The sequence below is a fragment of the Exophiala mesophila genome, assembly GCF_000836275.1.
Source record: "Exophiala mesophila strain CBS 40295 unplaced genomic scaffold supercont1.2, whole genome shotgun sequence".
NCBI classification, from domain to species: domain Eukaryota; kingdom Fungi; phylum Ascomycota; class Eurotiomycetes; order Chaetothyriales; family Herpotrichiellaceae; genus Exophiala; species Exophiala mesophila.
The window spans coordinates 4,633,740-4,654,338 of NW_015622505.1; the positions used below are offsets into that span (position 1 = coordinate 4,633,740).

The 20,599-nt window shown below is 51.0% G+C and overlaps 8 protein-coding genes across 8 annotated transcripts; 4 read left to right on the forward strand and 4 right to left on the reverse strand.

Annotated features, from left to right (window-relative positions):
• The first annotated feature begins 1,569 nt into the window (after positions 1 to 1,569).
• On the forward strand, positions 1,570 to 3,324 carry PV10_03418 (uncharacterized protein). The gene is made up of 2 exons (XM_016367868.1): positions 1,570 to 1,844; positions 1,962 to 3,324. The coding sequence occupies exons 1-2, from the start codon at positions 1,641 to 1,643 to the stop codon at positions 3,294 to 3,296; spliced, it is 1,539 nt and encodes a 512-aa protein (XP_016227386.1). The 5' UTR covers positions 1,570 to 1,640; the 3' UTR covers positions 3,297 to 3,324.
• Positions 3,325 to 4,645: 1,321 nt separating this feature from the next.
• Positions 4,646 to 8,488, reverse strand: PV10_03419 (uncharacterized protein). The gene is made up of 2 exons (XM_016367869.1): positions 7,883 to 8,488; positions 4,646 to 7,814 (listed from the first exon to the last, which is right to left on the reverse strand). Exons 1-2 carry the CDS (start codon positions 8,024 to 8,026, stop codon positions 6,249 to 6,251), a joined length of 1,710 nt encoding a protein of 569 aa, XP_016227387.1. The 5' UTR covers positions 8,027 to 8,488; the 3' UTR covers positions 4,646 to 6,248.
• Positions 4,952 to 6,169, forward strand: PV10_03420 (uncharacterized protein). Its single transcript, XM_016367870.1, has 2 exons — positions 4,952 to 5,785; positions 5,845 to 6,169. Exons 1-2 carry the CDS (start codon positions 5,179 to 5,181, stop codon positions 6,051 to 6,053), a joined length of 816 nt encoding a protein of 271 aa, XP_016227388.1. The 5' UTR covers positions 4,952 to 5,178; the 3' UTR covers positions 6,054 to 6,169.
• Positions 8,122 to 8,771, forward strand: PV10_03421 (uncharacterized protein). Its single transcript, XM_016367871.1, has one exon. The coding sequence runs from the start codon at positions 8,217 to 8,219 to the stop codon at positions 8,550 to 8,552; it is 336 nt and encodes a 111-aa protein (XP_016227389.1). The 5' UTR covers positions 8,122 to 8,216; the 3' UTR covers positions 8,553 to 8,771.
• Positions 8,772 to 10,055: 1,284 nt separating this feature from the next.
• PV10_03422 (uncharacterized protein) lies at positions 10,056 to 14,545 on the forward strand. The gene is made up of 2 exons (XM_016367872.1): positions 10,056 to 11,818; positions 11,873 to 14,545. The coding sequence occupies exons 1-2, from the start codon at positions 10,632 to 10,634 to the stop codon at positions 11,877 to 11,879; spliced, it is 1,194 nt and encodes a 397-aa protein (XP_016227390.1). The 5' UTR covers positions 10,056 to 10,631; the 3' UTR covers positions 11,880 to 14,545.
• PV10_03423 (uncharacterized protein) lies at positions 12,191 to 15,774 on the reverse strand. Its single transcript, XM_016367873.1, has 3 exons — positions 13,769 to 15,774; positions 13,188 to 13,721; positions 12,191 to 13,130 (listed from the first exon to the last, which is right to left on the reverse strand). Exons 1-3 carry the CDS (start codon positions 15,141 to 15,143, stop codon positions 13,003 to 13,005), a joined length of 2,037 nt encoding a protein of 678 aa, XP_016227391.1. The 5' UTR covers positions 15,144 to 15,774; the 3' UTR covers positions 12,191 to 13,002.
• Positions 15,775 to 15,907: 133 nt separating this feature from the next.
• On the reverse strand, positions 15,908 to 17,994 carry PV10_03424 (uncharacterized protein). Its single transcript, XM_016367874.1, has 2 exons — positions 16,950 to 17,994; positions 15,908 to 16,891 (listed from the first exon to the last, which is right to left on the reverse strand). The coding sequence occupies exons 1-2, from the start codon at positions 17,360 to 17,362 to the stop codon at positions 16,459 to 16,461; spliced, it is 846 nt and encodes a 281-aa protein (XP_016227392.1). The 5' UTR covers positions 17,363 to 17,994; the 3' UTR covers positions 15,908 to 16,458.
• A 1,067-nt stretch (positions 17,995 to 19,061) lies between these two features.
• Positions 19,062 to 20,368, reverse strand: PV10_03425 (uncharacterized protein). The gene is made up of 2 exons (XM_016367875.1): positions 20,086 to 20,368; positions 19,062 to 20,008 (listed from the first exon to the last, which is right to left on the reverse strand). The coding sequence occupies exons 1-2, from the start codon at positions 20,132 to 20,134 to the stop codon at positions 19,248 to 19,250; spliced, it is 810 nt and encodes a 269-aa protein (XP_016227393.1). The 5' UTR covers positions 20,135 to 20,368; the 3' UTR covers positions 19,062 to 19,247.
• Positions 20,369 to 20,599: the final 231 nt, after the last annotated feature.

Sequence of the window (20,599 nt, forward strand, 5' to 3'; positions counted from 1 at the left end):
GCGGGGATTGTATCAGGAACAGCATAATAAGACAGGTATGTGCGTGTGTCGAAGTCGGAACAAAAAAAGGGCCGTGCCTCCGGGTCAAGACGTCAAGGGCTCTACCGTGCCGCCATCAGTGCCCGCGAACAGGATCTTGCACCGTGTCCTCGGTATTGTCCGTAGCTGAAAGCGTAAATTGACGCAATGGTTGTCAACAACCCATCTTTCTCTTCTCCATATTCGCATCATTACTGTCTTCTGGTCAATGGCTGAAGTTGAAACAACGACTTCTCACAGTCATGACCAATCTCAGAATGCATGGCCATGCATCTTCTTGGGGTTACACCAATTTGGGATTTCGTGATGATGGGTCTTTGACGCGTCTGGTTAAGATTTGGTGGTCATCCTCCCCCAAACACACGTTTGATGAATGAATCCTGTGATACTGCGTCACCATCATCCTGGGTTCGCAAGCCATACCCTGAGTGACACATTCATGCATGCAGCATCAGTCGGTGTTTAGGAGGTCCGACTGTGGTATGCGTCTGAGCGTTCTTGGAGATGCTGAGTCAAGTCCGACGCGACTCGTGAATGGGATCGAATTACCTTTTTTGTTTGTTGGATTGTCACGACTGAACGTGTGTCCCCGTGACTCACAGTGCCAAGTTGAATGCCAAGCGATACATGAACTTCCACTAACGGTTTTCTACAATTTGTATCTTCTCATTGACGATACTTGATGAATATGTATCAATAACAGGACCAGCATGCAGCGACATCGGTCCAAATTCCAGCAACAAATTGACATCAGTAGAGTTTCCACCTAGACGGGCCGGAACTCTGTCTAAAGTGGATGTCGGATAATTGATCGACTCCAGCAGGATAGCGTGTTTCATCATTAGGTGATATGTAAGTGGCTGTCCTTCTTCCGCTTATCTGAAACCACACCATTCGCCTAAGGGCTGTCGATTGTGATCAAATCTGTCTATCTGGCCCGCTTTAGGCAAAGCCCACTGCTTAATCTCTGTCCAAGGCCAGTCAAACAAAGCAAAGTCCCTGGGATTCCCTAGTGCTCTGCTCCAGCTCCGGTCAACTCTGGCGCCCAGGACCACAGAGCTCGACAGCCACTCATCCTTCATCCTTCAGGGCCTCGTCCACCATCAACAACATCTGCGAACCCTTTGTCCCGCTTGTCACCAACGCCATGATGAAACAAAGAAACTTGCTGACCTCTGCGAGCAACCAGTTCAGATGACAATACGGCTGCAGGTGGCTCTCTTGAATCATGACCTTCCTGTAGCCCTCGATCAAGAGTCCAACCGCTGTCCGTCGCAAACTCTCGTCATCTCCAAGGTAAGGGCTGCTGGGCTTGACGGCTTTCATGCCTGTCAGCCACGTTCCTTTCCTCCCCCCTCTCCTCTCCTCCCCTCCCCCCTTGGCCGTTGACCGTAGAGTGGTCAGCCTGGCAAAGAACGGCAACGCCTTGATCCGCTCCCCATTCTAAGAATACTAGACTCAACTCATAAAGACTGCAGCCCCGTCGTCGACATGAGCATTTTGTCCTCCACGCCTCGTCCTTTGTTTCTTTGTCGCTCCTTTTGCTTAACTGGCGAAGGCTAGTCCTTCGACTCGTCCACTCCTTTCCACAGTCACTCATTATGCGTTCGTCTTTTTGGAGATTGCTCGCCATCTCCATCTCCATCGCCACAGTCACTGCAGCTCCACTAGTCAGACGATATGACCTCGACGGCAACGGCGTACCCGACTACTGCTACGATGAAGCCGGTGTGGTCCGCTGCATGCTGACTGATGGCTCATGGACCACCGTACCTCGCAAAACCGACGCCGTCACGGTAACAAAGGTATGTGATGAAACGGCACCACCGCGACCTCCCTTCCGCCCTCCTTTCACTCGTCCTCCCTTCTGTCAACCATTCGGCCCCCCCGATCTACCCACTGAACCTTGTGATCAACCCCAGGTTTCTCCTCAAGTCAATGCTATCAGGTTCGGACCATACTGGGGGGTGCCGGCCTCGGAAACCGCTACCGCCGACACAACCCCGTCATCCGAGACTAACACCAGACAACCCGAATGGGGAGTCCCTGCCTCGGAACTTTCGCCTCAAATCTCTCAATCATATGCGGTGACTCAACCCGTTCCATCATCCAGCGCCCCCACGAAAGCCGCTCCGACATCAACACCGACATCAACACCGACATCAACGCCGACGCCGACATCTTCGCCAGTTGCGCCACCACCCAATGATAACCTTCCCACAGGCAGCCTTCCGTCGCCGGAACAATGGAAGCTCGACAAAGGGTCCAAGTGGTCGATGGAGTACGTGGGTGACATCAAGTTCAACGGAGGACTTGCAGGAAAGGACGTAGTCGGGGACAAGTGTCGGAGCAGTAAGCTCGGTGACAAGATCATTTGGAACTGCGGCGACATAGGATGTAACCCGGACGTGCTGACTTGCGGATTCTCGATGGGACCGGCCTTCTACGGCACGGGAGATGTGATGACGATCGACGCGACGGGAGTCAAATATGTGCAAGAGAACGACTTCCTCAAGCCTTGGCATGGAGACCAAAAGTTCGGCCCACCCTACCAGTTCTGGGGCATGGACACGTCCAACGTGGCTCCGATCAACGACACACACGGCGTGGCCTTTGCATGGCAGATCTTCCGTGGCGCACCTAACAACGGACACGAAGATCGAGGCAACGCCGTGGCGGTCATCACTCTAGGCGAGGATAAGCCGATCGCGACGCGAATTGGTCCTCTACTGACAGGACCCGACAAGATTGCACTGGGTCTGATCGCTGTGCTGCGTGCGGAAAACTACATCTACATCTACTCGGATGGCGGACCGTCAACAGTCATGGTAGGACGGGTGCGTGCATCGGACGATGTGTTCGATCAGTCCAAGTACGAGTTTCTCCAGTTCGGATCCACGGACTCCTGGGTGCCTGGCATCCCATCAAAGAGCAGCAACTCGTTCGGCGCCACCAGCCTGGCCAAGAACCAGAAACTCGGCTGCGACCACTACGGATCCGCCTTCTACAACAACTACCTGCACAAGTACGTGCTCATGTGCAACATCTTCATGGACTTTGTCAAGTTCTATACCTCCGACACCCCCTATGGACCCTGGAGTGACGAGTACAGTCTCGCCAGCGGTTCTTCCGTCCAGGGAAAATACGGCATTCATGCCCACCCTGAATTCTCCCCCGACGGCTCTCACAAATCCTTCTACTTCTCCATGGGCCCCAACACAAAGATGAACATGTACAAGGTCACGCTGAATTATTAGTTTCGCATGGAACTTGTGTGACTGCCACGGAGGGGAGGGGGGGAGGGACACGGAATTCCCAACGGGAGACAGGACTTGGGGCTGGCAATTGACGACGCGTCACGATTTTCATTGGATATTGACTGAGAGACGATCCTATCGACCTGTCACGACCGCGCGCCATTGGGGTTTGATAGCGGGACAGATGAATTGATATCTCATGTTGTTTCCCACCTTTTTTTTTTCTCTTCACTTCTCTTCTCTTCTCTTCCATCCTTCTCTTTTTGATAGATGGATAGAATTAACTTTGAAAGTTAGCAAGCAGGATAGACGAGGGCTCGATGCCCGAAATTTCACTTCTTGAATTCCAATCATGGATCTCTTTTCCTGGTTTGATTAAATAGGATCCATTTTACATATGCAGTGGCAGCGTTTGACTGGATGTTTGTTGAACTTGTCACCGTGACTTCTTTACTTGACTGTCTTGTGAGATCGTGTAGTTGGACGTTGGACGTTGATTGGTTATTGATATTTGATTGCACGTGTGTGGTGATACAAAACGAGGCAGGTACAGTGTACCGTGTACAGTGTAAGTAAAGCGAGCGGATGAGTGCTTTTCTGCTTATCGTACGAAGCATAATCTCGTGTTCGCTCACCTCATCATAATTTCACATCATTATACATATGTACCTGGAAATGAGGTCGTCCATCGTGACTTGGTATGAATATGCATGCCAATTGAGGAACCTGGTCCTTACAAGGAATTATGCTCCGATGGAAGTGGTGGGCTAACCTGTCTTGATCCCATCCACCCCCTCAATCATCCCAATCCCAATGCAATCTAGTCTAGTTGAATGGTGGTGATTCTGAATACGGGACAGTGACAAATCACTGTGTGCCCTAGTGGTTTTCCAGATGTTCAGGTGTCAGTCAGTCAGTCAGTCAATTGATACTGTGGTGCAATTGCTGTCGTAAAGAGTAACATCACTATTGGGCGGGGCGCGGAAATAGGAAGTCAGAAAACGGCAGATAGATACGAGACAAAGATGTGGGCTACACGGTCTAGACGGTGATACCGGTCAGCAATGCAAAGAAGCGTAGGATGTGAGAATTGATGTCAATTGTGGGTTTAATGATGTTATGCAGAGACTCGGTATAAATCAACAATGATGATGACAATTGCCGTGGTGGTGGACGTTGATAGTGACGATGAGCATGCGGGCTCACAGAGAAAAGCTCCCCTCGTATCGAGTCAGGGTTCTGGTAGGCGGGGTCGACGTGGATCCAGGCTTTGGCGTTTTGCTTCTCTCGTCCGATAGCTTCTCGCTTTCAAGTGACATTACACACAGTGTACACGTACAATGGCGTCTCTAGAATAGTACTTATAATTATGCATTCATTACTAAGGACAGGAGGCCGCATACACCCCTCAAGAAAACCGAGGGCGTACTGTCCCCTCTGCCACTTTGCCGAGCTTGTCGTCCTTCTTGGACAAAATTTGAGAATGTGGGGCCGAGGGGCTACAGGGGCCACTAGGGCCAAAGCCCGCAAAGGGTACCTGCGCACAGTCTGACGCAATGCTTACACAATTTTCGAGGTCGAGTGCGATAATATTGTGCCCGCATGCACCACTCAGATATTGACTGACAAAGCGCGGAATTCCTCCAGGCTGGTGGCTTTGACGAGTCGAGTTGGACTGGCCCCTCTCAACGCTCTGCCCATCCAATCACACTTTCACTTTATTCTCTCCAACATGTAACGGCCAATTCGGAGTTCCGATGTGTCTGGAAAGTCCTTATACCGCACCCATCTCACCACCGTTGCCATCCACGAACCCACCGCCGCGGCATCTGAAATCCAAGCGATCCTTCCAGAACCGACAGTGGCTAGAATTTTAGACAAGATGCGTGTAACTGCAGCAGCTCCTGCCGCCAGAAGATACTTAACCTACCGCGTCTCTTGTGCTCCTTCCTTTCGAACCTCTTCTTTTACGCAATCACATCCCCTCCTTCCTCTCAACTCTTCGTCCTCCTCTTCCCAGTCCAAGTTCCAATCTTGCACCACTCCCATCATAGTGCGCTTGTTCAACACATCATCTCCCACCATGTCTTCCTCTAGCTTTTTCGATGCCGTCAAGGCCCGTCGCACCTATTATCAACTCTCCCACGAATCCACAATCCCCGACTCCAAGATCATCGAATTGGTTCAGGATACCGTCAAGCACACCCCCTCATCCTTCAACTCTCAATCCGCACGCGTCGTCGTTCTGCTGGGTGACGAACACACCAAACTCTGGGAAGAAATTGTCAAGCCGGCCGTCAAGGCTGTTGCACCAGCCGAGGCGTGGGCTGCATCTGAGCAGCGACTGAACGGTTTCAAGGCTGGCTATGGTACTGTTCTCTTCTACGAGGACCCAGCCGATGTCGCCAAGCTCCAGGAAACCTTCCCTCTGTACGCCGACAAGTTCCCTCAATGGAGCGAGCATACCAGCGCCATGCACCAGTATATCTGTAAGTGGTTACCCTTTCCATGCCTGTGACGGCTCGTATCGCGATACTGACTTGTGTAGTGTGGACCGCACTTGAAGCCGAGGGACTTGGTGCCAACTTGCAGCATTATAACCCTCTGATCGATCAGCAAATTGCTTCCACATATAACGTCGACCCCAAGTGGAGCCTCAAGGCTCAGCTGGTCTTTGGCAAACCCGCTGGTCAGCCAGGCGAGAAGACATTCAAGCCCATCGACGAGCGCGTCGCTGTCCATGGCGCCAAGAACTAGACTGCTTTTATGAAGAGGTGGCGAAATGGGCATTGGTGAGCGTAAAGCCTTAATTTGATAGAGTAGCATTCGTCATAGTACATTATTGTTGAAATTGATCAATTGATCCTCCTTCACGTTCAGTCCGCTTCGGCGTGCACCTGTTCCGGTGGCATTGTTCACCTTGCACTGAATCTGTCCATCGAACATTGTCGTTCAGCCTGTATCAGGCCCCCGGGCTGATGATGACGATGACGGCGCCTGTGCGTAGTGTTGCGCCAGTATGTCCCATGCGGTGACTCGCATGTGCTTGGAGACGAGCTGTAGGGAAGGATGCCCCACGAGCACCATGTCGAGATCGTTGACAGTCGCAACGCCGAGTCGAGTGGCTGTCTTGACCATAAGATTGGTCCAGTACATGTAATCGGGCTTGCCGTCGTTGACCAGGGCTAAAACGGAGGCGATCCACAGAACGAGAGGGTAGTGGGCATGCCAGTTGGTGCGCTCAAGGCTGGAAAGGATGTTGTCGAGGGTGAGCCGCACGATGTCCAGCTGGCTCACCTCGTAGGGCGGGGGGTACAATTCTTGGGCGACATCTGGTTCATATCCCAGAGTGCCTAGCGCGCTATACCACAGCCAGACCAAGTAGGAATGTGTCTTGACAAACATCATGTCGACGTCGAGCTTGGCAACGGCGGCATCTTCTTGCGAACCATAGGCGATGTCTTTGTCGTAAAGGAAGGGCACGGTCAAGACGCGGAAGATCTTGGGACTCGAATTTCGAGCAAGAAGCCTGATACAGGTTTGGACATGTTCGGGGAAGATCTGCAAGGCGGTGATAACGTTTGAGAAGGCATTGGAGGTCATGGCCATGCTTTTCGCCCGCGGTTCCAGATTTTGGATCTGGCAGTAGATCTGCTGCATCAGTTCGGCTTGACTTATTGTGGAGGCGACCATGACTGAGGGAAATAGCTCAGGACTCCGAAAGGGATCTAGGGCTGGCAGGACTAGCGTGGTGGAGGAGATCAAATTGTCCCAGCCCATACATGCGAAAGCCGTGAAGCCGCTGATGTTCTGTATTCCGCCAAAGTGGATGATGAGATCCTTGAGCATCTGACCATACACCTCGGGCTTCTTGTGCATTTTAACATATACCTCAGAGAGTACGAGATATGAAATGTCGAGGATCAATCGCTGTGTTAAGTGACCCTTTTCCTTGATGACCTCGAGAAGACTGCTGATGGCTTTTGCTGCATAGCTTTCGGGGAGGTCCAAGCCGCCCTGGACACCATTAATGACTCGCATGCGCCTTGCACACACCGTTAGCAGAGAATAGATGGACACCATGCTGTCTGATTGCAAGGCTTCCGAAAGAAGGCCGATGGACAAGGTCTGATCGCCAGGCCAGACGGGAGTGAATCCCGCAATCTGACACGCAAAGGGGACTTCATCGGGGGTTGGCATCCAGTAGCGGACATAGTAGGAAAAGATTCGACTTTTGGATTCGTCCATGACAAAGAGAGAATTGCCCACTGTCGACAGGGGGAGCAAGGAAGTGTCCTGGGATGATTGCGGGGTGGATTGCGACGTCGACCGAATGGTCTCCAGAGGGACGGCATCGTCCCATGGTTCATCCTCTGCACGGTCTGGTTGCTTTCGTGCATTGCCTCGTCGTTTGCGGTCGGCTGCCGGGCGACGTTTACGAATGGCCAACTCAGTCACCTCGGCATCTCCCGAACTGGAGGGGACAGATTCTGGGGAAGTGGAGCTGTCCTTGGAGGCCTTGGAGGTTCAGGTGTTAGACAGAGATGAACTCAAGGATGAGGTAGAGTAGGAAAGGGCGGCCATACCTTGCGTTTAGATGAATGGACATGGCGGTGAATGGCAATCTGGCGATTGATAATGGCACGTCGTGAGAGTCTGTCAGCCTTTTCAATATATGGGCCAGGCGGTTGGATCAAAAAGACGACATTCTTTTGCGGGTCCGAGGGCATAACTGAGCGAGAGAGTACAGGCACAGGCCCTTGGCGATGCAGGGACCTGCCTGGAGACTGGGTGGTCTCAAAGCAATTGTGAATTTATGATTAGTATTGTGGATGGTTATGTCAAGAACTGGAGGTGGTGGGGTGCTGGTACAGGAAAGGTTGTCGAGGTTAGGTACGGTGGTCAACTGGGATATTGACAATGGAGACACGGCGACAGCCGGGCACGAGGGGAAGGACTTGTAGACTTGCCCAAGGGCTATTGAGTCAGCGGGCCGCATTACATTCAGAATCGGCAACAGTATTAGCATGGGCACCTGTAGCCGTCTGGCGAGGAATGGAAAAGGGCGAGAGACATGATGCAGGCTGGTTTGTGAGTTGTGCAGAGGTGCGGATTGCGAGTTGGGGGTGGGCTTGGTTGAGGCCCGAGGCCTTATTAGCCCAATACGATTGGGAGGGCAGCGAGGGGAAAGGGAGGTCTGGGCAAGGATCACAAGGTGAAAGCAACGGTAGCTGTTCGCTTGAGCATCGAGTTTAGAAACGGGGAATTTCGATCCAACTGCTGACCACCTAGGTACGGAGTAGGTGTGCCAGGCTAAGACGAGGGGCGGTCAGCCGCTTAGTTGACGGAACAGGCTTACCTATGGTCTCGGTGCAGGCCCCTCGGCCGTGGACCAGGGGGCATGGCTCATCAGACGAGTAATGTGTACTCCATGACAAGTAGATCTGGATGTGATAGAAACGCACGCCCAGGCTGGCATTGATGATTGATTTTCCACATTTAAGAGTCTTGAGTCTTGACAGTGGACAGAATGAAGAAAGACGAGAGAGAAATGAGGCAAATGGAGAATTCTAGGCAGAGATTGAAGCCATCGAGCGTTTCCCAGCACGTGTTTGGCGGCCACGTGATTCTGGAGGTTGTAGAATGTGGAAGGTGGACCATCTTTTTAGCCCCTCGGCCCAGACGGCAGGCAGGATCCTTCCTTCCCAATTAGTCATAATTGCGCGACTACTCGCGTAGCAATTCCCACGAGAATGGAATGGATTCGTGGAAGTTACACATGCATTATCATCATTGGCAGTCATGGCTGCAGATCAGAACTCTGCGCCGCCTGCGCCTGCGTGTCATCGCAACATCGCCTTATTCTTTTGTCGGGTCAACTAAGAAAGGCACAAGCTAACCTCGGCTGCGATTAGTCATGTTGGCATAAGTTGCATCTGGTGAGTAGTATCAGGACATTCGCCATTCCTATATTCCTATCAAGACATGTGGAGTTTCATACTGCTGACCTTAATAGTACACGGTTCAAGTCACGGCAGCTACCCGCGGAAAAGATGAGACCAGTAGATATGGTTGCATGGCCAGTGGCGGGATTGGTCAGTAGTAATTACTGAAAAGGATCAGAGTCTGGGCACAGCCTGGTGAAGATGACTCCATACAAAATGGCAGAGGAGGACAAGGTTGGAGGACAAGGTGGCGTGGACACCAGACGTCAAGATGAAATCTAGGCAACCAGCAGAATATAAGAAATGGTGTGACGAGGGTAAATAAGAAGGTGAGCACATGTTGATGTAGCTATTATTATCAATAAACCATCAGATTGTCAAATGTGGAGATGGTAGGTCCATTGTAATCATTATTATTGTTGGCGACCATTGATGAGGTCACGCGCTGTGCCTGAAAACCCGAGTCAATTGGCGATGACGGATCTACGAGGCCCTCGAAAAGTCAATAGTGAAAAAGAAGAATGATTGTAAAGTGCCTCTATAGGCATAAAGTGTTCTCATAAGGGAAACTCACACCACGCAAAATGGGTAGATGGAGATATCAGGACTCCAAAAATAGGGCTGTGGATGCAGTGGCACACCCATGACCACGCCTATTAAGCAGTGCCCGGAGACCGTTCGGCGAAGGTCCGCGGAGAGCCCCAGATGCCCAAGGCTGTCACCTGCAGCCCTGAATAGGCCGAGGGGGCCAAGCTTCTGCCTGGATGTGGTCAAGTGCACATAAGAAGTAACTGAGCCTTTTCTTTGGTAGCCTCGTGAAGGAGGAGCAGCAGCATCAGAACTGCACCAGGCCGAGGCGGGCCACCTAAGGCTGCGATGACACCTCTACCCACCCACACAAAGACACACACCACTTACCACTCACCACCAATACAATCACCAATACAACCACTACCACCACTTCGCCGTCGCTACTTCTCTTCTACCGGCTTCTCCGCCATAAGCCCTCATCACCATCATCGTCACTCTCCTCGTATTGTCCCATTACTACCCATCATCTCCGATAACCCATGCCTGTCAATGTCTCACTGGTCACGCTGAGCAATGTCTCAGTTCTATTCTTCTTTTATCCTTCTTCTCGAGCTCGCCACTCGATCAAGACTCATACAGGTAGGTAGGCAGTATAAGTAATTCGGCCTTCATCCACCGGTAAGCTTCGTCTTGTTGCTATAGCCATCATACAAAACAAAGACATTAAACAGCCACTCGTTCTTCACAATCTCATCTTGATTGATCTCTCAAGCACGTTCGCTACCCAATCTCCCAACACTCGCTTGACTCATCTGAATCTTCCTACAACTCACATCTCATTCGTTTGTTCCTAATCAAAATGCACAAGTCATTACCTTTGCTTCTTGCTGCCCTGGCAGGCACCACTCTGGCAATGCCTACTGGCCAACACTATACCAATGGAACTACAACTTCGTGTACCACATCTACCACGTCCGAGTCAACAACATCAGAATCATCTACTTCATCGTCAATCTCCACTACTTCTCTATACACCACCTCGTGTACTACAACTACAGCAAGCACTACAACCACAGACTCTACCAGCCTCCCATCAACAACAACCTCTCACCGACACACATGGAACTGGCCTTCGTCCACGTCTTCTTCCTCCACAACTATAAAGCCAACGACAAAGCCTACCACCAAGACAACAAGTACATCTGTCTCGTCAACAACAGCCAAGCCCACCGAGATCTGGACTACCTTCACCACCACCGAATGGATCACTCGAACTCGGTTCGTGCCATGCTCGTCGGTGATTTCCACTCATGGTCCAAAGACATTCTACTCCACTTGGCTGACCACGGAATATCACACCACAACCACATGCTATCCAGTCACAACACATTACCCACGACCACCGCCACCACCTCCCGTCCCAACCACAAAGACCACCATCAAGGTTCCGCCGCCTCCTCCGGCCCCAATCACCAGTTGCCCGCCTGCTCCCACCAAGACCGTCACTGTCACCGTCACTAAACCGGCTCCATCAGGAGGCCCTGGCGGAGGAGTCTACTATCCACCAAACGAATGCCACAAGTGCCAGACCATCACCTACGTTGATGTCTGGGGATACGTGGTGACTATTGCAATCCCTAACAAGCCAACTCCTCCACCCAAACCTACTACTGCCTCCACAACCACCACTACTACAACCACCCGCAGCGTGACCACCTCGACGACCAAGTCGGTTCCTTCTACATCAACTTCTACTACTACTACCGCAACTTGGACTAAAAAGCCTCACCCTCATCAAACCAGTTCCACCTCCACCTCGGACTCTAGTTCCTCGACTTCGTCCACCTCCACCAGCACTTCCACCACTCTACTCCCCACTTCTTCATCTTCTTCTTCCTCCTCTTCCACCACCACCACAACTGAGCCCACCACTCTCTCAACTACCACAACACCTCCCGTTCCCACCACCACCACCACTACAACTACCACCATCGAGCCTGAAACCACTACAACCACCACGAGTGCCCCCAGTACTGAGACCACAGAGTGAGTCGACCCAATTTCCGAGTGAGTCTGGCCGTGATATTAAAGAGATTTCAGACCGTGAATGAGCCTTGTGCTATTATCACCCCTTCTCACATGTAAGGGAGGTTCTATCTCTTCAGGGCCATAACAGTTTGGAGGACTTGTGTCGATCATGGCATTGTATCATATTGGACGGACATGACACATGGGAAATGTTGGAATCTGGTTTATGGTTTTGGTATGAAATGTATATTATTGCATGGTATGGCATTGCATGGCGAGGGAATGGGCATTGGCATTGGCATAGGTATATAATCACGGAGAATCTCTGAATAACCTAATTAGGCATATGCGGAGTTGGTATTTTGTTGCAACTCTGCTTGTGGATTCGTATACTATACTACCTCGATATATGTGTATACAAAGAGTTGTGCTGTGTTGTGAAGAGCTGCACACTGTCACCATAAGTAAAAACTCGGTAATCATGGCTTCTCTCCCTGTGAGTGTCCTACTTAGTATTATACCCATCCACCTATACGCTACTCCACGTACCCAAAAAGTCACTGGAAGGATACCTGATTCGACAGACATGGATCAATACAAATAAATCAATGCATCCAAAAAGACACCTCCATGCTCGAGCCACACCCCTTATCTCCATCTCCATGTCCAATTGCATCCAAACGCCAGTCCTCATGGATGGTATCGCACCACAGTCCAACCCTCTCTTGATGGAAAGCCCATTTGCTCCGCTTCTACAAGCTTCCAGTTGTGATTCCTTCCAGACCTCCACCTTGTCAGTCGTCGTGCCTGACTTGGCCATGAACTCGGGTCTTGAGTCAAGTCGTTCTCATCTCCAAGACCCAAATTCACCAAACTGTACCGTCCAAATTCCCCGCGGGTGAAAGGACCAGAGTGAGAGACCACCCCTCTCCAACCTGGCCCATTCGACTATGCAGCTTGTTTACTTACATGCACACCATGAACAGAGTATAGTATATCACATCAGTCCGCCATTACTATTGCTATACGACTGGTTCATGCAGTCAGTCATCCATGACGATATTGATCCATCATCTCACCATCCGTCTTGGTGATCCAGGCTTATGCATCCAATATCGATAAAGGCCAGGCCATGGGCCAGATCCATCACCATCACCTCTGTTAGAAAACGACACCACAAGCCACAGATTTGATCTGCTGACTTAGTTTGGGTTGGGTTGTAAATTGATAAAGGCAGCTGGACCGCCATCTTGACTCAACCCATCAATCAAGACCTCGGCTTGTTTCCATGCATTCTCCAAAGCAGCAGATGGAGATCGTCCTAATGACACTGTTGCCATGAATCAGTATCCAATATCACACATCAAACCAGGTGTCATTAACTTACCTAGAATCGCAGAATTCAGTTCCTCGGCCACAATGGTGCGACCAACTGGATCCAAAAGGTGTCCGTGGACACTTCCTTTGGGGTCGTTGTACGCCACCAGGCTAAAGATCTCTTGCAGAGTTCGTGCATATTCGCCGTCCTCATCGCGATACTCGCGCTGCAATTCTTGGCCATAAAGCATGGCTTCGGTAATGAGCTGGTCGTATTCGACAAAGTTCTCGGGCTCGGCCTCGGTCTTTGTAGCACTGCCATTGGTCTGTGATCCTCCACCATGCTCGTCAAGCTCCATGTCTTGAACGAATTCATCGTCTGCGGCTGCTGCTGTCGCTTTTCCGTGCCCGTTGCTTGCAGTATGTCCATCTCCCGCTTCGGCGCCCTGGTTGATCTCAGTCGTCTTACTGATCATCTCAACCCACTTTCGGCATTTCAATCGAAACACAATATCTGGGTTGTCGACTAAAACACTGGGGAAATTTGTCTGCGTGACTTCGAGTGCCTGGTTGATATCACCTGACAGGATGGCTCGTCGAATTTCTACAATGGTCAATCGCGCTTGAGAAGATGTGGGAGGGGAGACTTACTCTGACGATAAACGGCATCAGTGTCGTCCGTTTCGGGTACCGTTGGGGCAGTCAATGGTAGAGCGTTGTCAAGAAAACCTTTTTCTCGTCGGATTTCTTCGGCAAAAGCTTTTGCCGTCTCTACGTAGCCATCATGGGCCAGAAACTGAGCGACGAGCTCTTGGATCAGACTGCTTTCGTCTCGAGGAGGTCGGAGTTGCGACGTCTTGGCCTTTGAAACCTCACGCATTACAGTCTCTCTCTCTGTGTCCATCCTTTCGTCAATGTCAAAAACATGACGCTGTCGACCAAAATTGGCCGTCACCGAGGAGCCCGAATTCTTCTTCATACCCACTGTGGGATAATATCGGACATCTTTCTTGAGATCTCGAAAACAGATCCCAAGGTCTTGGCCATTCAGGGTAAAAAAGGCCTGACCTGTATTGAAATTGATCCCACAGCCAACGACATCATTGTGGCCAAATGTCGGGCCATAGGTTCGTCCCGATTGCTCGCCAAAGAACATTTTCCCATCATCGCCATGATAGCCCCAGGAGGAGGACTCCCACCCTGGAAGTCGCTCAAGCGATGCTTCTGCGGTAGAGAAGCCCACTGCAACCGCACAATCCTTAGTTTTGTAACCCAGTAAGACCTCGAAATAGTAAATGCCGCACGCAGGCGACATGGGGAAGTCGGCGCGCACTGAAGCTGCTTCGATGTCGGCCTTGCTCGCAGATCCGTTATACTTCAATGTCATACCACGGTGATCGATATCCAAGCCTGGGTACTTGTCCTGTTCGTTCCATCTGGAAGGTAGAGGGAGTAATTCATCTTCGTCCTTTGGCGGATTACTCTCGATGATATCGTAGGTCATCCCCCGATGTGACGGAGCCATGCGATGCACATTGGTATTACCAGCACTGGTGGAGAGCGAACCGATCGCAGAAGTGCTCGCCGAAGGTAGTTCTCGTTCTCTCTTCAGTCTGGCCTTGTGTGCGGATTCTAGGCGGGCGACATAACGGGAGTGGCGCAGATATGAGGGGATGAAAAACGAGTTGGAAGGCATGTTGCCAGATGATGGGCTGGGGATATTTGCAAACTTCCTGGAATATGCAGGTAGTGAGGTAGGCTTGTGGAGACTGGTAGCAAGCAACGGGTCGGAATCGTTGCCAGAGGGTCGTCGAGGGCGGGGATCGATGGTTTGATAAGAAGGGAGGGACGAGTTGGTTGCGGAGGAGCTGACAAGATGAGCAAGGACACCTGAACGGCCAGGCGGGAGATGGAATTGATGTGGGTGTGCGCCGGACGCTACTGAGGCATATGAGAGTCGTCGAGGGACGTTACCACCGAATGATGAGGATCTACCACCGCCAGATGGGCCGGAGCCATCGGTCATGGTCGGTGTCGTCTAAAGAAGCGAAGAGGGGATTTGGGCTGGTGGATTTGATCGGAAGGCGACTGCAGAGCAAATAGAACGTTAGAAGAGATCGACAGAATGATTCCTGCCGTACAAGAGGAGGATGTAGTCGTGACGGAGGACGCTTCTCAAGGCTCAGTGTTGGTCAGCCAGGCCATTCGTATGACCATGGTCAAGAAGGTGGAAGATGACAGAAGGGTAGGCAATTGCTGTCGCAGTGAGACAACTAGACAGACTGTCTAGGAGAGACGGTAGGGAGGAAGTGAGGTGGACGGGGTTGTGAGAGTGGAGGTTGGTGAGTTGTTATCACGAGGAAATGGTTGTCGGATGTAATGTGAGTGTCGTTGGCTGTTGGCTGCTGGGGCGGAGCGCAGTACCGGCTGTACTGGGGAGTATGGAGTACCTAAGGAACTATGCTAGGTAGTCACTGACTAAAAGTACCTTAAGTTCCATGCCGGCCATATGTGGTGTGGGTGGTACTGGGTGCCTCCATGGGCTTGAGCAGTACGGAGCAACTTAGGAGTAATTGTATGTGCCACCCTTCGGCTAGATTAATGTGCTGATAGCCACGACTGGGTGTACTTGATGAGTTGATAGAGTTAGAGACGTCTTGGAGTAGAGGGGTTGAAGTACTGAAGTCTGATGGGTGAGACTGCCTATATTGCAGCCCAAAGGGGCACAGAAGCCGAGGATGGCTTCGGGTGAGAGGACGCCCCCAAATCGCTTAATGCATTAATTATTAAGTGCGAATAGGCATAAAGACTGAAAGCCTGAAACCATGTCTTCCAACGTCGCATACTCAAAGGAAATACTCGAACCCTCAAAGCCTACAAGCTTTTTCCTCTTTTCAAAAGTTGATCGAGAAATCATTTCATTCCTGCTGATGACAAGCAAAGTATCTATTAATCATGCCCATCGAAGTGGATGATATCTGTACACAGTTTCTAGTCACCATGCACTTTTTATCCCAGCCAGCACCTGAAGGAGTATTTCCTGAGTGCGAATTCGGCCTCGACTACCGTTCAAAATGCACCATCTGATATGCTTTGGTCTGGTGTCGTAGTTGCCACTTTTTGTTCTTTGGTCATACCATGGCTCCCATGCAAGACCCAAAGCCTGACGAGGGGTAAAGACTAAAACGCCGCGCTAAATACCGAGATCTGAGAAAGGCCTGTTCAACTCGTACATGTCCCGTGTGTATGCCGCTCGCTTTGCGGTCAAAAATCGATGAGACTGGAGAAATCACCTTCAAGGTTGATGTTGCCACAGCAGCCCAAGGGGAGACTGAGGAGCATCAGCCTTGTGCAGTGATGGCAGTTGTGGATTGGGGTATTGGGGGAGGTGAGCTTGCTGCTGGTGTCGACATGATCATTGGATCCGCTTGATCACCAACATTGCTCTCCATGGCAGTGTCACTTTCATTTGGTTTTAGATCGCTGCTGCTTTGTTGTGATATTTCCCGAGTATCGCTGGATTCATCGCCGTTGACCTGGCTGAGACGGTCATTGCCATGCCAGGACGGAACATCCCAGACAATTCCAGTGAAGCTCTTCAGCTGGAAAGGTCTCTTCTGCCATTTGCGACAAGGCTTCCCCGATCGGTCAAGGGCACGGAGTCCAGCATTGATAGCACCCTGGTTGGCTTTGGGGCCTAATTTATGGCCGGTGATACCTGCACCCATTGCCGGGACTGGCTTATTGGAGCCATGATCAATCGTACCATCCTCACTAGAAAAGTCAGTAACCGTGGCTCGTAACGAGACGTCAAAGTGGTAGAAGTGCTTACAGGCGAGGTTTCTTCTTGGGGCCCGGTTTGCCTCTAGGTTTAGGAGTGCCATTCACGTCGAATGTTGAGCCTAGGCTTCGCTTCAAGCCAGAACCGGGGCCCTTTCGTTTTTTGGACGAGTCCGTTGAGTTTGCATCGCCATTGGTAGGAGCTGGGGTTGCATTAGACTCGGATGGATTGTCATTCGTGTCCAGAGGTTTTGGTGAAGAGGTGTCTTCGACCACAGGAGCAGGCGAGGAAGCCACCGATTGAGTAGACTGTTGTTCTTCGTCCTGTGTTGAAGGCGGCTCAAGAGTCTTGAGAAAGGCCCGTGGCACCTTTAGCACCACCACTTGTGACAACTTTTTATTCTTTTCTGCACGAGAAGTCGAGGCTGACGGCGACCTCGTGTTGGAGGCTGATGAGACAGGCATGTTGGCAGGATATGGGTATGTGTTGACGAATGATGGTGACAATGGCAAGGGTGTGGTCAAGGACAGCGTGGTGGAGGAATAGTAGAGATCAGAAATGTGGTGTTGTTGCACTTAAACAAAGACAAGGTCAGAGGTGGAAAAGTTTGTTGGCTAGGAAGCTGCCGTGGCAAAGAGGCTGATTCTTTGTCTAGGTCGGTGGGGAGTGGTTGGAGGGTTTGGTAAAGTCTGACTGAGAGTGTGACAATTATTGTAGAGCACAAAATCTGACTGGAAGGCGTCAAGGTGGAGGTTTTGGTGATGTGAATGTGTAAAGGCAGTGTTGTGTCATGGTGGGTGAAAGGAAGTGAAGCTTATGATGAGGTGGTGAGGTTGAAGAGATTGTGGTGGCAGAAGGGGATGAGACAGTCTGAAGAGAACCTGAATTGCGTGGCCGGATCATGATGGAAGGCTCTGGCTTGGACGTGGGAAGGAATTTTTGGTTGCGGTTGCGTTGCGAGTGGTGAAAGGCCAGTGTCACTGGTACGGAGGCGGAGACGGAGAGCGAAGGCTTCTGTCCTGAACCGGCGAGATTGCTGAGGCACAGGCTTTCTGGCTCTGCAGAAGTTGGAGTGGTGAGGGACAAAGACGCCCTCGTCAAACAAAAAGTGAAGGGGACAAGGGAGTGAGGGTTTAGGGGCCCGAAGGGGAAGAGAGCAAGGGAACCGGGAGGCGCCAGACAGGGGCAGCGCGGTCAGAGACCAATCACACGCTGGTCACATTGCTTCGTCCTTGCAAACTGTAGACGAAAAGACGATAGTGGAGGGCAGGGCGAGCGGCGAGCATGCTATGTCACTATTGGTAGACCAATCACAGCAACGCTGAGTGTCGTTTAGCACAATGCCAAGGAGCCCCTTGAAGTATTTTGTCAGACCGGGGAATCGCGTCTTTGTTGCCTTCTTCTGACGCCAACAAGGCACGCGAGGCCAGCCACAGTCCTGGTCAGCCAAACTTGTCAGTCACGCGTATTGCCTCGACTCGAAGACACGGAAGGCTTGGTTGATGGCCACGTCTTACCATTTCTGGTTAGATACTCATCCAGCTTTGTGCCTGCATCCGCCTGCCCTACCATTCTAGTTCGACAAACTGACCAAAGAGTCCACAAAACACCACTTCGCGAGATGCATCATTATTGGAATTGACGCTGGTACTGGTCCGAGATCTACCCCTACGAATCCTTGTTACCACTTGTCGGTGTCCGTCCACCAACAAGGTTGAAACTCTACCTCAGTCAACTGACAACAGGTCCACGGGGATCCAAGGCCACTTAGGCCACTCAGCAATCAATTATGGACTAATTAGGTATTTCCATCAACCACAACGCATCTTCAACAACCAGCCTAAAGATGCGACGCCAGGACGCCTAGAGTTTCCCCTCTACTGCAACAGCATTGTCAAACAAATCAATTACTCCACAATTCCAAGCCTGTGCCTTTCGATTCATATGATAGTGATGCTGCTATAACCTCTTGTGCTTGAATAAAGAGTTGACAATAACGTAACATGAATTAACAACTCAGCCTTCGGACCCAAAGTCCGATGCATCGAAAATTCAAGTAGAGACTACTTTACAGCTGAACAATAACCTAAACTTACAGATAAAAACCTTTGCCAAAACTTGTCTCAGCAGTGAAGCATCCTCGGTTCAAATGTGGACTCATGATTCAAAATGTTTAGGAACCGATTCTTGTTTGCAATTGTCTTCGCTGAAAATGATCTTTATAGTCCTTATCTAATAATTTCTGGACGATTGTGAAGACGGTGTGTGTGCGGCGATCATTGAGTCGAAGCAATGAAAGCCTAGGACCATAGACAAATACCTGTTTGCATAGTGTCCGTGTCATCAACCTCAACGCATGATCGGAGGTCGACTTTCTTTGTTCCAGACCACCCGACTCTTGACCCATTCAACCGCTTCCTTCACACCAGTACCACGAAGAGCGCTGACAGGCAACACACGACTGTCCCGCACCATGACACCCTTTTCGCCCTCAAAGACTTTTCTCACAAACCCTTCTTTGATTCTCACCACTTCTAGTGAGTCTTCGCGATCCTGTTTATTTGCTAGGACCAAGATAGGGATTCCTGCGGTGTCTTCGCTCCCGAGCACGCTTTCCAATACCGCTCGACACTCGTCCAAACGGCCCTGAGGCAAACCCGCCAACAAGAGTCCGGGAGTTACAGGCGTCATAGGAGTCCATGGGGTCTGAGGCTCTTCATCTGGACCGGTGCCACTACCTCCATTCCCAATGAAACTTTTTCTCCTGCCATGCCAGCCAGGCGTCCGGGGAGCCTCGTCAAGATCTCCATTGCCCAAGTCTGTGCTATCAACCACAAACACTATGGCATGCGCACTCTTGTAGTAGCTGGTCCACAGCCTGCGCAGGCTCATCTGACCACCGACGTCCCAGATTTTAAGATACATGTCTGGCAGGTCTATTGTCGCGACATTTTGTCCCACAGTGGGGACCGTGTTTCCAGCCGTGTCCGATGGCGCGGCATCTCCAGTCTGTCCCGCGGGGTCGACAAGGGTGTTGAAGAGGGCTTTGATCTGGGATAAAAGGGTGGTTTTGCCAGCGTTATCGAGGCCGAGCAGGATTATCGAGTATTCTGTTAGGCGCAAGCCGTAAGCGGTCAGGCTGAGGCGGACCAACGGAGATGTCTGACAGGCAGAATCTATCACTTACCTGGTTTGCTGGTGGCATAGAGATACAAGGAGCGTGCAAGATGATACATGCTGTGTTACAGAATCAAGATCTATAATATGGCTCCCGGGAGGCGCGAAGAGCAGACGGCCAACATCAGAGCGCGACAAGGCCACGTGGAGCCTCGTCTTGAGCGAGAGAGGCGTGTTCGCAGAGGAAGAGATATGAGGATGTCCCGGTTTAATGAGAGCGCATGTTCTCACACAAGCGAAAGAATTTTACGAGACCCTCTTGAGGGGGTCTCAGTATATGCGGTATTGGCGACTTAATAGCATAGATTCTGGCGATATTTATTATTGCTATCGGCATATGACGAAAGTATCCGTGAGTTAGGCTCAGTCTTGGCGGATCGAAGACGAAAACATGTGATCTTAGTCTTGATCACGTGTAGCTCCTCGAGTCGCACCACTCTCATTCGTCGCATCGGGTTTGCTATTACCCTCACTGTACGTATACATGACACCCCAACAGGGTGTCATCACCTTCACTATTCGCC

Excerpts from the sequence above, each read along its gene's own strand:
- PV10_03418 (XM_016367868.1), top strand. The coding sequence starts at position 1,641 with ATGCGTTCGTCTTTTTGGAGATTGCTCGCCATCTCCATCTCCATCGCC. Across the intron at positions 1,845-1,961 it reads ACGCCGTCACGGTAACAAAG|GTTTCTCCTCAAGTCAATGC; the intron begins GTATGTGATGAA and ends GATCAACCCCAG.
- PV10_03420 (XM_016367870.1), top strand. The coding sequence starts at position 5,179 with ATGCGTGTAACTGCAGCAGCTCCTGCCGCCAGAAGATACTTAACCTAC. Across the intron at positions 5,786-5,844 it reads CGCCATGCACCAGTATATCT|TGTGGACCGCACTTGAAGCC; the intron begins GTAAGTGGTTAC and ends TGACTTGTGTAG.
- PV10_03419 (XM_016367869.1), bottom strand. The coding sequence starts at position 8,026 with ATGCCCTCGGACCCGCAAAAGAATGTCGTCTTTTTGATCCAACCGCCT. Across the intron at positions 7,815-7,882 it reads TCCATTCATCTAAACGCAAG|GCCTCCAAGGACAGCTCCAC; the intron begins GTATGGCCGCCC and ends TGAACCTCCAAG.
- PV10_03421 (XM_016367871.1), top strand. The coding sequence starts at position 8,217 with ATGGAGACACGGCGACAGCCGGGCACGAGGGGAAGGACTTGTAGACTT.
- PV10_03422 (XM_016367872.1), top strand. The coding sequence starts at position 10,632 with ATGCACAAGTCATTACCTTTGCTTCTTGCTGCCCTGGCAGGCACCACT.
- PV10_03423 (XM_016367873.1), bottom strand. The coding sequence starts at position 15,143 with ATGACCGATGGCTCCGGCCCATCTGGCGGTGGTAGATCCTCATCATTC. Across the intron at positions 13,722-13,768 it reads TGATGCCGTTTATCGTCAGA|AAATTCGACGAGCCATCCTG; the intron begins GTAAGTCTCCCC and ends TGACCATTGTAG. Across the intron at positions 13,131-13,187 it reads ACTGAATTCTGCGATTCTAG|TGTCATTAGGACGATCTCCA; the intron begins GTAAGTTAATGA and ends TCATGGCAACAG.
- PV10_03424 (XM_016367874.1), bottom strand. The coding sequence starts at position 17,362 with ATGCCTGTCTCATCAGCCTCCAACACGAGGTCGCCGTCAGCCTCGACT. Across the intron at positions 16,892-16,949 it reads CCCAAGAAGAAACCTCGCCT|TGAGGATGGTACGATTGATC; the intron begins GTAAGCACTTCT and ends TGACTTTTCTAG.
- PV10_03425 (XM_016367875.1), bottom strand. The coding sequence starts at position 20,134 with ATGTATCATCTTGCACGCTCCTTGTATCTCTATGCCACCAGCAAACCA. Across the intron at positions 20,009-20,085 it reads CTATGCCACCAGCAAACCAG|AATACTCGATAATCCTGCTC; the intron begins GTAAGTGATAGA and ends TGCGCCTAACAG.